General features: G+C 43.4%; 1 protein-coding gene across 6 annotated transcripts in view; it reads left to right on the top strand.

Moving 5' to 3' along the window:
• ADAMTSL1 (ADAMTS like 1) overlaps positions 1-14949 on the top strand; it is a 654406-nt gene that overhangs the window by 468489 nt on the left and 170968 nt on the right. For all 6 annotated transcript variants that reach the window (XM_045021716.1, XM_045021715.1, XM_045021714.1 and 3 more), the window contains one exon: positions 8088-8214. In XM_045021716.1, the coding sequence (XP_044877651.1) occupies positions 8088-8214 (127 nt within the window). The remainder of the gene's footprint in view (positions 1-8087; positions 8215-14949) is intronic.

The following is a 14949-nucleotide window of genomic DNA, read 5'->3' as shown; positions in this document are numbered from 1 at the left end:
CCAAGGCTTGACATGATGTATTCAATCACCTCATACTATTAAATGTACTACAGACATAAGCACCATAGAAATGCCTATAAAACTAAATAAGGGCCTGATCCAAAATCCACTGACGTAATAATGGCCTTTGTGTTGATTTCAGTGGGTTTGGGATCAGGCCCAAATGAATGTCATGATTGCTACTTGTGACACTTTATGCTGTAGCATATTGCAGTGCACAGGTTGTCCCAGCACTGATAGTGCATTGAAGGGATTAGAAACTCCAAGAATTCCAGCTTGCAAAGTTTGTACCTCATCACCCTGTCTGAGTGGGATAAGGCAGGTTTTCCTTTCCCCACCCTTTGTGAAATGGGCAGGGATTTCCAGGGCCACGCTGAGGATTCAGGGGGCCTGGGGCAAAGCAATTTCAGGGGCCCCTTCCATTTAAAAAAAAGTTGCAATACTATACAATACTATATTCTTGTAGGGGCCCCTGCGGGGCCCGAGGCAAATTGCCCCACTTGCCCCTCGCCCCCACACAGCCCTGGGAAAAATAAACATTTTAAAACCTTCCGCATCTTGGCACAGACTCAGTTTTGAGAAAACTTCTTTTCAAGTCACCTTTACAAGGTATCACTGGTTCCCAGCATCAGCTAACGCTAACAGTCACTAAAGCTCATTAAAAGGGTTGGACAAATATTTTCTGTCAACTTTTTTTGGATCAAAAACTAGAAAGCAGAAAAAAATCACGGACAATGTCTGCTTTCCTTCAAAATTTGTTATGGTTTTTTTAATTGAAAAGCTGAAATTAGTCTGCCAAAACCTGAATATGGTTTGGGGTTTCAGAAGTATGTGGCCAAGTATTTGCTGCTTGCTGTGTTTTTGTTTAAAGAAACAATAAAAAAAATTCTGCTTAAAAAAATCCAAAACTTTTGAACCACCTCAGCTTGTGACCAAACACCTGAGCCCATCCAGTCAGAGATTTTTCCAGGTTTCTGATACTCTGCTGGCTTCCTTGACTCCATATCTGTCTCCATAACTTTGGGTTCATTTAGCTTAGAACATAAGAATGGCCATACTGGGTCAGACCAAAGGTCCATCCAGCCCAGTATCCTGTCTACCAACAGTCGCCAATGCCAAGTGCCCCAGAGGGAGTGAACCTAACAGGTAATGATCAAATGATCTCTCTCCTGCCATCCATCTCCACCCTCTGACAAACAGAGGCTAGGGACATCATTCCTTACCCATCCTAGCTAATAGCCATTAATGGACTTAACCTCCATGAATGTATCTGTTTCCTAGAGACTGGCTCCACGGGGTCCCGCACAAATTGGAGACGGTTACTGTGGGTTTGTCTTTAGTATAGCTTATGTACATACTCCACAAACTGAGCATTTGAGCTTGTTCCAGAAAATGTTGTGAAAACTGAAATGCTCAAAATAGCACATGCATGTGAATGGACACAGGATGCTAAAATTAAATTAACCCAGGGGTTCTCAAACTGGGGGTCAGGACCCCTCAGGGGGTCACAAGATTATTACTGGGGGTCGCGAGCTGTCAGCCTCCACCTCAAACCCTGCTTTGCCTCCAGCATTTATAATAGTGTTAAATATATTTTTAAAAGTGTTTTTAATTTATAAGGGGGGTTCACACTCAGAGGTTTGCTATGTGAAAGGGGTCACCAGTACAAAAGTTTTGAGAACCACTGAATTAACCCCTCTGGATCCTCGGGGAATGCAGGGGAGGGGGGCCTCCCTTGGTAGGGTTGGGAAGGAGGTAGGTGGTGTAGGATATTGCTCTTCTCATGTGGTCCCTCCCCCATGGAAAAGATAACAGCTTGGCTCTTTGTGTTAAATAGCTGTCTGCAAGCCTCAAACTGCTGAATGAGCTTTAGGGTAGGGAAGGCTGTGCCTCCCAAAACAGCCTGGCCCTGGCCCCATCCGATCCCCATCCACTTCCTGCCCCCCGACTGTCCCCCTCAGAATCCCCGACCCAACCTGTTCTTTGTCCCCTCACTGCCCCCCCGAGACCCCCAGAATGCCCACGATCCAACCTCCTGTTCCCTGTCCCCTGACTGCCCCACCCCAAACCTCTGTCCCCGGGACTCCCTGCCCCTTATCCAACCACCCTGCCCCCCTTACCATGCTGCTTACCCCCACCTCCCCCCCTCCCGGAGCCTCAGCGTGCTGCGTACCGGAGCGGCCCTGGACAGCGCTGCAGCAGCCTGACTCCAGCAGGGCCTGAGCTCCCACTGCTCGGCCCAGAGCTCACAGCCCTGCCCCCTTACCACACGGCTCTGAGCGGGGAGGAGCTCAGGCCACTCCTGGGTTACCCCCGCCTCTCCCCTCTCTTGGAGCCTCAGAGTGCCGCGTCCAGGAACTGCCCTGGCCCCTGGACAGTGCTGCAGCAGCATGGCTCCGGTGGGACCAGAGCTCGCAGCCCCGCCCCCTTACCATGCAGCTCTGAGCAGGAGGAGCTCAGGCCCTGCTGGAGCCATGCCACTTTAGCTCTGTCCAGGGCTGCTCTTGGACGCGGCGCGCTGAGGCACCGGGGAATGGGGGAAGGCAGAGGTGGGGCCGGAGCATTCTTGTGGGGGCCCCTGCAGGGCCTGGGGCAAATTGCCCCATTTGCCGGCAGCCCTGGGGATTTCATCTCCCTACATTCCATATTCTCCTGAGATCTATGAAGGTCAGGACTAAAGTTAATCAAAAAGCAGAATTTCCATCCAGGGGAAATTCCAATTTTTTGACTTTTGTTTTAGTCGTTGATTAAAAGTGGAAATTTCAAAACTTGTTGTGGAATTAAAATCATGCAATGTTATCATTCAGAAATGTCAACGTTTTTTGTTTAAAGTCATGGTGACATTAATCTCTGTCCACTGGAGCAGTCGCAGTGCCTCAGGGGAGTTGTAGATCAAGTGCCTCATGGCCCCATTCTCCCTCATGGGCCAAACTCTGGCCATACTACATCTCCAGTGGTACACTTTTCAGTAGTTAGTCCTGACTACAGATGGTTGGGAATAATCTGCCCAGGAGCCCTGTGCCTTGGCAGTACTTCATAGCCATTTCAACCCAACTGAACCTGGACTCGATGGCAGAAGGATTTCTCTAGGAGTTGTGCTCCTATGAATGCTCTGATATCCATTACCCTAGAACCTCTTCTCTGGAATTGATTCACGTCACAGAGATGGACAAGGAAGAGTGCTGACTGAGTGAGCGTTGCATTCCTCATTGATTCTGTGCAGGTTTCTGGGGATACAATACCGTGGACAGTGGTGATAGCCATATCCTTGCTCTCACCCTCTTTCTGGTCTTGATCCTTGCAGAGGACCTTGTGAGGTCCTAGGGAGGTGAAAATAATGTTACAGAATTGGCATGTCCCTACCCCAGCTCCACCAGAACTAGATTCCCTCTGCTAGTGGAGGAAGATGAGATCTATACTTATAGACGAGTTGCTTCAGCCTCCTTAGTATTTCAGGAACTCTGTGGTTTTTTAGGTTGACTTACCATATTCAAGTACAGTCCCAACTTGTACAGTTTCTTTTCTGTAAACTCCACAAAAGGATTTTCTACATCTTTTCTCATCCTAAAGAATCACCAAGCTCATTACAAACTGTGCAGAAATCATTTCTCCTCATTCCACCCCCACGCCACCTCACTTAAATATAGATACTTCTGGGGAATGGAACGTGGCAGCCATTTAACAGATAACACATCTGTTTTCCCAGGCTTTTCCTGGAGCCGAGAGGAGGTGAAGAATGAGTTGGAGGGAAAGTGGTTTTTTTTCGGGGGGAGGGGGGGGGCATTTTTAATTTTGGTCCAGTTGTTGTCTTGTAAGGAACAATTAGTCCAGTTCATCTGTTATAAGGATTTTTTTTATTATAATCTGTACAGGGGCCCAGAGTGTTGGATGGGGATATTTTAAATACATTGACATAAATAACTTAGAGTACAACAAAACTGGCCAGCAATTTAGGAGAAGAACTGAAGAAAAATACTGTGTCCAGTTAAAGCTGCAAAGGAACTTACTCAGGCAGAATATAATGATCTAAACTAGAATTTGGCCAGGACAGTGAGGTTAACACCTCTGATACTGTATACAATCCCATAGGATTTTTCGTGATCACAAGCAGTTAGAGAATGCTGTTTTGTCCCATTTAAAATACAGCACTTCCAGCAGAAAAGTGCCTTCTTGGGGCAATGACTCCATACCGTCTCAAAAAGAATACTGAATCACAAACACAACTACCTCCAGCACCTGAGGTTTTCCTTGGCAGTCTTCCATCCAAGTACTGACCTGGTCCAACATTGCTCAATTTATAAATGAGATATAATAAGATCACAGCTGGAGGTGATATGATTGTTGATGAGTCACATGCAAAGTTATGAAGGCTTAAGGGGATAAAAGTTGATGTTGAAATTGGATGGATGGAACAGAATTTGTTTTTATATCCAGGCCCTTTCACACCGAAGGAATTCAGATGTGCTTTACAGTATGAGGTATGCGTGGGCACATTTAGATTTGCATTCCATTGTGGAGCATACCTTTAAGTTGTTGTATGGTGCCAGGATCTAGAAAGGGGAAATGCCTGCAGTTCCTCTGGCATCAGGATTTTCAACAGGAGCCTTTTTGCTTAGTATGTAAGTGTGGGCTATAATCCAGCTCCATGCAAAAGCATTTCAGTCATGCAGTTGTATCAATCTGATTTCATATACTAGTGTCCTAGTATGGGGGTAAAAAAAACCCCATATATAGCCTGACTGATCAGTTGTAATTCACACTTTTTGTTGTTTCAGTGCAAGCCTGTGTGTGTGTATTTATTTCAGAATAAAAGTGTCCACACACAGAATTTGCACAGAAATAACAAGTGCCAATTAAAACCAGTTTAGTTATTTTTGTGCAAGTTTGTATGTAGACAAGGCCTTAGACATATGGTCAAGATTGACAATGTAAAATTAGGTCTATTATGGCTCTACCCCCGGGATTCATAAACATATATGCAGGAACTTCAAATGGAATAAGTAGTTTCCAGTCAGGTTAGAAGTAACTATAAACTTGATTATTTCACCTATATCTGACATTGTTACAAAGCTGAACAGTGTCTCTTTATATCTTGGCAGTTTTTGTGCATGTATATCTGATCAAAAATGTTTAACATTTACCCCGTGGCCTTCGTTAGCTTCTGTAGAGTCATTATGGCCTAACACATAAGTATAGTATGCCAAATTGAACAGGGTTGAAGTGGGTGAAGTAAAAGAAATTGTGTCTGCTTCCATCCAGTCTGAATTTGACCCCATCATGTTTTAAAATGTCTACACAGTGTGTTGATGTGACCAACATTAATTCCAGGAGTTTTCATTGTACAGAAAGTAATATCATTATTACTGTGACACTTCAGGGGTTCACTCAGACCAGTAAGGGGTTCTGTCACCATGTGACGCGTAACCCTGGGTGCCTCTGTGCTGTGCAGCTTTAGCTCATTGCCCTGACACCAGTAGCCTCTTTGCAGCACAATGGCCTCAGCCTAGCTTCCATCAGCCTGGTTACTCCTGGCAGGGTGACACCAACAGCGCTTCTGGTCCCGATCCCTCCCAAACCAACTACCCTGCAGCATCCAGTGCCTCTCACTAGTTACTCACAGAAGGTATTAAGTTTACTGTCTCCAAAGAGGCAGAGCGCACCAGCCTGTTTGTGTAGCTGAGGACTTCACCCCTCAGTTTAGTATACAGCACTGAGATGGGTTTTGTAATAAAACCAAGAATATGTTCATTAACAAAGATTATTTACGTTATAATAAGTGGAACAGAAAACACAGTTATGGTTACAAGTCAAACAAAACATGCTTTCTGGTGACTAAAACTTAATTTCAGCACTTCATAATCTTTATCTAAGCAGATTTCTCACCTATAGTCCATTCCAGCTATTCCTTGTTGTTAGGTTAAGAGAATCCACTTTTCGTGATCTCATAGGACACTGCTCATCCTTTGTCCCCTATGATGGATGCCAAAATGGCTTTCTGCCTTTGCTATTGTCTCTGTTTCAAGAACCTAGAAGGCTTCCTGAGGGTGGCAGGCTCCATCCCCTGTGATTGTTCAGAGGTCTTTCCCCTGCTCAATTAGCTTCATGGCTATGTAGATTGCTTTTCATTGTCCTCTCAGATGTTACCTGACTCAGTTTATAGTGAATACGCAGGAAGACAGGCAAAACAGCATTCCTTTGTTTAAGACAGGCTGTGTGTATGCCCTTCTTGCAAAACACTTTCTGAGAACATATTTCCATTACACATCTCTAATTCTTTATACACCTCCCATACATATTTTGACCAGCAAGTTACTAGTTTGCATATGATACCTAATATGACACCTTTTAGATACAGATTATGACAAGAGCGTGTTGGGGAAATGAGTGTGTCAGGCCTGATGTGAGTTATGGTATGGTGTGCCCTCTGCCAGTTGGCATTGAGGGACTCCCTGGCTCACAGTTACTACACAATTTAAGTTTTTAAAGAAAAAGAGAGAAACTAAACCATTAAAAAGTTAATATGTCATAACATTAAACAGGTTCCACATTTTTCCCAGGAGAGCATAAAGGGGGAGCAGACAAAAATAATGGGAACACCCCTTGTTTCAGCAAAGCCCAGCAGAACACAAACAACCATATGCACTGCACGTATAAGTCAGGGACTCGTGTCCAAAAACCCATTTGCATGCACCATTATTTTAGTGCTCAGTAATCCAATTTGCACATATACATGTGGGTTTTTATGAGCCCAGCTGATGAGCATACATTTTTTACAACTGCACCTGTTGTAATCGCCTTCTAAAATTTGGCACGTTGAATTTAACTGAAGCCCACAGAAGCATGCAGATTTAGAATTAAGGTTAACACTTTATTCATAACTCACTACTGTTTACATCTATTCTAAATTTGGCCTGAAGTCTTAGCACAAACACTATAGAGAAGAATTTTATGTACAAACCTGGTCCATGGCTGGCTTTGAAAGCCAGAGTGCTAGGAGGCCTTTCATGCTTATTTAATATGTGTAATATGGACTTGCTTATTTTCTTGGCTTTAAAACAATGTTGGGTGAAACTCCATAATTTCAGGTCCAGGATCAGTTCAGATAAAAGGCCAAATTCACCCCTGGCTTAAAAAAGTTTAAATCCTATTTACTTCAGTGGGCACTACAGTTGTTTAGGAGTTTACATCTGGATTTAGGAGCCCAGTTTGTTCAGCCAAGTTTAAAATTTTTAACTAAAATGATTTGCACAAAGAGAGAGAGCCTTTTGCAGAGCTGGGAATAGAATTCAGATCTCCTGGCTCTCAGACCTTTGTTTTAACCATTCTTCCCCTCCTTCATCAAATCCTTAACATTATCCGAATGCTGGCTTTGATTGTGTGGAATGGGATTATTGTCAAATGTAATTAAAACCACATGGTTTTCCCAACTGCATATCAGGTAAGACACTACTGGGATCACAGCAGAGCTTTTTAGTTATCTGTTCTGTACGTGTCTATCAGTCTAACTATCAGAGGGGTAGCCATGTTAGTCTGGTTCTGTAGAAGCAGCAAAGAATCCTGTGGCACCTTATAGACTAACAGATGTTTTTGCAGCATGAGCTTTCGTGGGTGAATACCCACTTCTTCGGATGCAAGTAGTGGAAAAATTTTAGTACTTGCATCCGAAGAAGTGGGTATTCACCCACGAAAGCTCATGCTGCAAAAACATCTGTTAGTCTATAAGGTGCCACAGGATTCTTTGCTGCTTCTACAGTCTAACTAGAATCATTTATTTTTCTTTACAAACCTTTTAAAAACGTTATCTCTGATAGGACACTTACCAAAAAGCATTCACAAGACCCTAAAAAAATCAACATGCTTTTTCTTACTCTGAACTGCAAAAGCCATTTAGTGCAGACCTGCTGAGTATCTAGCTCCTGAGTTCAGTTCAAGCTCTCAGCCAGATTCATTCAGATTCTTTCATTGCTAATGTACTTTATGGCCCTCTGGAGATGATGTGAGAGAAATTTGGCGGTAATTAGTTGCAGAGATGTATCCAGCAGTCAGTAGGTGCTCAGTTTGAACTGCACATCTTTCTTTCTTGTCAGATCGTTGGCTGTGATCACCAGCTGGGAAGCACTGTCAAGGAAGATAACTGTGGGGTCTGCAATGGCGATGGGTCCACCTGCCGGCTGGTTCGAGGCCAGTATAAATCCCAGCTCTCAACAAATAAACGTAAGCTGTTGACTTTAACCTCAAAGGGTAGAACAAGCCCTCCGAACTGAAAGTGGTGATGAGGTGTCAGAGGGACAAGTAGGCGGGTAAAATGGCAACGTTCCTCTTCTTAGTGAAATACACAAGCTTCTTAAGGGCTAGATTGTTCCCAGGCCTTATTAAGCCATGCAGGGGAGCAAGGTAGTCAGGCCATGTCCTCCCTATCCTCAATAACCCCTTCTTGGATAAGTAAGAACTGCTCAGATTGTGGTGCTGTCTGCAGAGGGAAGAGAGTGGGAAAGCAGGGACTTGTGCCCGTTACTCCCCCCTTTAAGGTAATGGGTAGGGAATGGGAAGAGAGTTGGCTTCATCCACTCCACTCACTACTCAGGTTAGCTGGTTGGGCTCATAGCCTGGAGTGTGGTGCATCCTGAATAGGGGTGAAGAAGTAACACCAGTGCCAGAGGGAGCAGGGGAGGAATTGTCATGTCTTTCTGGGGCACATTTCTACACCAGAGCTCCTCTTGGGATGGTGTAGCTATGCTGCCCTTTATGCTATAAGTTGAGTCTAACCCTAAGGGAGCTCATGCTTTTTCCCACAATACCTGCACCTGCTTTACTCTTTCAGTGAGTTCCATTGGAGATCCATGGGCCAGATCTATATTTTTATAATTCTTTTTTTTTTAATGCTGCATGGTACATGATCTCAACATTGCAAATAACACTAATTTCCCGTAAGGGTGTATATGTACATTTGTGGATTCCTGTTGGATATCTTTCTCTTTATATTTGCATTTGGTTTCTGTGGGGAACAATGAGAGGCGTTTGCTTACAGAATCATCTTTGCTCTGACAGAGAATAACTTGTTGAGCAGGGAGCACAGCACACACCACTCATTAGCACAGCAACCTTCTGCATCTTAATGTGCTAGTTGAGGTGGGAGAGAGAGGGCTGAGACCTTCTGCTGTACGGAGGAAGGAAGGGAATCATCTGTGGAAGGAGTTGGCATTGTTGAGGTAGGACTGTGTATGGCAGAGCTGAGGGAATAATTCATAACAAAGCAAGGAGTGGAATCTCGCCTCTGAAATGTTCATGAGCAGATTGCGCAGTCCTCAGACTTGAAATCACTTCTGAATGTCTTTACAAATGTATCTTATGAATAGCTCGTTTTTATTATCATTTATTTGTACTGTAGTAATACCTAAAGGCCCCCATCAAGGACCAGGGCACTGTTGACACTGTACAGACACATAACTAAAATGCAGCCCCTGATCCAAAGAGCTTGCAATTAAGTATAAGACAAGAAACAACAGGCAGAAACACATACATGGCGGCGAGTTACAAGGTAACCTCCCTCCATATCATTCAGCATGCACCAAACACCTGATAAGAGAAACCAGGTTAAGAAATTCTGTTAGAGCCCAATTCCCCTCTCAGATATACCTGTGTAACTTCCAGAGGTACAAACTGGAGTCATGCATAGAACTGAGGGGATAATTGATTTAACCAACATTTGCAGATATTTTCAGTGGCCCCAAAACTGAGTTTTTCAACAAATTTGTTATTTGACCAAAAATTTCACCTGGTGCAAGTCATGCATGCCTGTCTGAAGGCAGAATTGGGCCCTTAAGCCTCGATCCTGCAAACGCCTAAGCACACGGATAACTTTACTCATCTGAATAGCCCCACTGAAGTTAGTAGGACTAATTCCAAGAGTAAAATGTATGCATGTACTTAAGTGTTCACAGGATCAGGGCCTAGTCTGTTCTCTGGGATGGGTGGTGACTTTTGAGTAGTGGCCAGTTTAATCTCAGGCCTTCTCTTTAAAAAGAATTGCTTGACCCAGGAAGGACACATTTCTTTTCTCATGCGTCTTTCCTGTGTCCCCCAGGAAAAGCTCTGAGGGCAGCAATAAGACTTTTGAGCCATGTTGTTACGTGAGATAGGAAGAATCAGTAGGCGCACATGTGAAGCAGGTGGCTAGAAGTCATCGTAGGTGTCCCCTGGGCATGTGTGTGATTTTATTACCCTTGATGTATGTTGGAACATTTACAAACACACATTTCTCAGGCTGTGCTGGAGGAATTGGGCAGTGGCTTTTTTCTAGTGTGCCAAGAGTTGCTGGAAATGGTTTATTTTCTCAAAACCATCCCAAACGTGCTGTTGTGCTCGTCACACTGAATTCATTTTCTCTTAGTGCTTGTATCCAGCTCTGTTCTCCACACCGTTTATACCATGCAGATGGGTGGAGAAAGGACAGTGCCAGAAAGGGAAGAAGTTCACAGAGCTTTAAAACAGTTAGCACTTGCTACAGAAATGACTTACTCAGCATTTATTGGGACGGTATATCTGTGCCAAAGGCATCAGCAATTGAAATGCAGCAGGGTAGGAAAAGATGTGTCCTTGATTTCCCTCCAGCATTTTTCTACAGGAGAAACACCTGTGCTGATGCCCTTTTTCGCTCATTAAGATAATTAAAAGATTTTGGTACAAAAGAGCCCATTCATTCTTCAGGTCCTGAAGAAGAATTCTGTATAGTTGGAATGCTTGTACCTTTCACCAACAGAGGTTGGTCCAATAAAAGATATTACTTTTTATATACCTTGACTTTCTCACATACTTCAAATGTAGTTACAGCTCCCCCATCCCAATACAATGCTACTAGACAATGGGGGGGTATAATTATTTTTCTGATTCTGCCCTTAAGCATGAGTATCATTGGTAGGACTGCACAGACATTTTTAATCAAAATCCAAAGCCAGGAGAATTGATCTGACTTTGGGTTTCTATGCATGCTCTTGAAACATCAAGACTTGGGTGGATCATGGACTTTTGTATCCCCTCCACAATTCCTGTGTCTCTCTCCACCCATCAGGCCAGGGCTCCCTCTTCACAATACCTTTATGTATCTTCCGAGGAAGGAGCCAGAGGCCTCATGTTCTTCCCCACCCTCTCTCCATTCAGCTTCATAGGGCAGCCAGCTGACCCTCTTCTCTCCATATTGTTTGTCGGAGGGTTCAGTCACCAGGTGTTCTCCCACTCCCACCATGTCTCTTCTTGGGGATGAGGGAGGGATGTGTCCACTTTCCTTCTCCTCCTCATAAGCCCCAAGAAATGGCCCTGCTGTCTTGCTGCTGCTTTACATAAGCTGAGACTTTCCAGGATGTGCTATGATAATAAGGAATCCCCTGGAGAGATGCCATTTCACAAAGAGTGTGCTATGATTTCACATGGAGAATAAGCAACAAGAGCAGGTGAATTATATCCCTAGTAATAAAATGGAGAGAGAAACAATGCAAAGAAGTTATGCGATATAAGCTGGGTGGTCTTTAAACAATAAGATTTTCCAGTTGTTCCATGGCACATTAGTAGGTCTTTAATTTGAAGGCTGTGTTCAAGGTATCCTGACACTAATCAAAGTTTTCAAAATCTGCTGGGACAATTTTCTCTATTTTCTTCAGCACAAAACTCATAAAACAAAGGGAACCCTGTCAGTGTGAGCTACTGAACAGTAAGATTTCTAGTACAGTTGGGGAAGTCTAGTGATTTTTTAAAAATATAACATTTGTAAAGGGTAATATTAATGTTTTTGGAAACGTGACACTATATTCTGTTTTCTGAAACCCACTCAGAAAACTGGATAAGCAGGGAAACTATATGTCATAGTCATGAACCTCATGCAAGAAAATATACTTATGCTGCTGGGTTCCTTAAACATTATTGCCACAAGAGTAATGGAAATCTGTTAATACACAGTGAAACAGGTACGAATCTATAGCTGGTCAAATAATTGAACAAGAACCTATGGGTAAAAATGAAAGAAATTTGTGTTTGCTATCATGAATGATACCAGACACACACACATGCAGGATACATTACAGAACACAGTTGACTGTTTTAACTTCAATTTTCTAAAAGTCTCTGAGGACAGCTGAAGCCTTGGATTATTTTGGGTTAGGGTAATAGAGAAAATTATCCCAGCAGATTTTGAAAACTAATTAGCTTCAGGAAACCCTGAACACAGTCTTCAAATCCTCTGGGCTGCTCTCCCGGTTATAGACACTAGCCGGCTTCAACCAAGTCTAACTGGCTTTGCAGCTTCTCTTCTGCAAAGTGTAGGAGCTCCATGAGACTGGAGCTTTAGCTCTGCAGAGCCTAAGGGTTCTGTACAATTGTTTTGCAGAAGACATCAGTCCAGTACTGTTGGACCCCAGCTCAGACTTGTGCTGTTCTAGGATCTGGTCCTAGAGTATTTGTGAGAGCTTTTGGACAGTAGTTTCAGCAAACCCCTAGGGACATATCCAAACCTTGGATAAGAAAGTGTTCTAGTTAACCAGGGTTTAGATAATCAAATTTTGATTGAATGAACTTACTATTGTTACTGTATAAAAGAATCCCTATCTTTTCCTCCTCCGGCTTCCTACTCCACCTCTCCTCGCCATGCACTACACATACTGTCAGCTCTTATTTGGCCACTGTTCCACAAAAAAACACTGGCATCAGCTGATAAAAGATCTTTTAGGACATCAGCAGGGAAACTTGCTGAACTTTTTCCCAGCACTGACAATCCTAAATTGATTATGACTTAATGGCTCCCAAATATTTTTCCTAGGAAGAAAGCTTTCTTTAGTGATATTCCAACCAATCATAAATGGAAGCTCTATTCAGGGTTTCACTCATGCTATGAAAGCTTCACCGGGCCAAAAAAGGGAACAGTTTTGTGGTGTCTGGACCAGATGAGATTTACGGCCTATTGATCAAGCAGCTAGATAGAAAGTATTGTAAATACTGAACTGGTCTTACACCTACAAGTCTAGACGGTGACATGACTCAGTGAACTGAGTTACAAGACTTTTAACTTGGCTTCTAAACAGACTCCATAACTATACACTGAATTTGACAGAGGTGCTAATATCTGGTCATCAGAGGGTCATACAGTAGTGTGGACACTGAATCACTTTTTGCAAGAGAGTAAGGGTGGGGAATCATGGCGGGGAGGGGTAGCCCTTTTAAGGCAGAGTTGAGCACACTGAGGGCTAAAATGGAGAGTTTGTCTTTGCTTGCACTTTCCATGACCTATGAATAAACAGACACTTTCTATTTTCAGCACTCTCAGTCCATTAACTTTTATGAACATACATTTGTACTAAAAATGTTCATAGATGTAGTTTTAAAAGCTCCATCAACCTTTTTCCCACTGTCTGCAACATTTTAAATATATCTACAAAGAACCCAAAGCTTTCCTTTATGGAAAATCATTGTGAGGCAGTGTCATACAGTGGATAACTTTTTGGCTGTTGTGATTATGAATAAAACAGAAGAGAGAACAGAGCACATGTCATCTTCCTGAGCCTGCAGACAGACAGAATAGTTCTAAGAGATGTTTGAACTGCCCTAGTCATCACAACAGGGTGTTCATTCTGAACCACAATAGTGACAATTAAAATATTGACCTTGTTAACTATTTCATGATCGATTGTTTTTAATAGAAATGCTCATCATTCTAGGATCCATGGTTGGGCCTGAGTACTGTAAATCTTTTTATTTTCCTTGTCCATGTCTGACCACTGTTCAGGAAGTCCCGGTGACAGTTCAGATCTTCTGATGAAAGCTAGCCTCTTAGTGGCTGTGTTGCTTTCAGGTGCCAAAATAGCACCCTGCTGCTTTCAAAGCAGGGCCTCTTAGCTCCTAGTCGAAGGGAGTCACATGATTCAACCAGGGAATTATTTTTATTGGGGGTTGAAGGGAACATTCCCATTCAAATTTCAGCTTTGAGGGGGGCAACACTATTGTGATTCCTGCCCCCCAACTGTCAACATCAAGTTCGAGAGGAGGGAGGGAGACAGGAAGCAGAGAGAGGAGGAGGAAACAGCCTGAGGCTACTACTGAGTGTCACTGAGCACTCTCCTGTCTGCCTGGCTTAGCAGCTGATTAGAAGGAAGGTGGGGAATCTGCTCTCTGGAGCCACAACACTCTCCCTTCCTGTACCCCCGCAGAGCACCAAGACCAAGATGCTATTGAGATAGTTGGTTCTTTAGCATCATTGATCTAACAGTAGCATGTAAGCTGCAGGAGAGAGCAGGTTAGTGACTACTGCCTTGGACTCCTTAAGGGCGCAAACTGGCTTCCACTGAAGTCCGTGGCAAAGCTCCCAGTGACTTCAGTGGTGCAAGATCAGGCCCCAAGAGCCTGTTTATGTTGCAGGTCTAATGGGCACGTGTACTACCATGGCTTTTTGTGGGTGGTATGGAAAGGAACACACATTTATACCACCATAGTAGGGACAAGCCTTAGTAGGGTGTGCTGTGAGACAGGAAGGCATTGCAGAGTTTAGCTGGGAGATCACGTGGCATGCTAAGGCATGTGGAAGGGAAAGGGGTTTTGGGTGTTCAGCTGGGAGAGGATCATGTGGCATGTGAACGAACAGGGAGTTCTAGAGTTCAGTGTTTTAACTTTTTCCTTTGAACATTTGAATATTTTTATACTTCCCTAATTCAGCACAAATATATATATGCCAAAATAATTTGGAAGAGTAAGATATGCTTTGTTTTAATTGGAGGCTGGGTGAAATAAAAAGCTGTTAGTCCCTCTTTAGACACTTGAGTAATAGTGGAGTATAAATAAAATTAGTAGGTCGGAATGTGAATGTCCCTTTAAGATGACTTCTGTTTTAAAAAAAATCCCACTGACTGCAGAGATACTGAGGAGGTTAGAGGACAAGTTTCCCTGCTGCTGACCTTTGCCTTTTGTCAGGAC

Source organism: Mauremys mutica, chromosome 6 (assembly GCF_020497125.1).
Source record: "Mauremys mutica isolate MM-2020 ecotype Southern chromosome 6, ASM2049712v1, whole genome shotgun sequence".
In the NCBI taxonomy this organism is placed as follows: Eukaryota; Metazoa; Chordata; order Testudines; family Geoemydidae; genus Mauremys; species Mauremys mutica.
The sequence above is the reverse complement of the archived record's forward strand: the minus strand, read 5'-3'. Positions and strand labels throughout refer to the sequence as shown.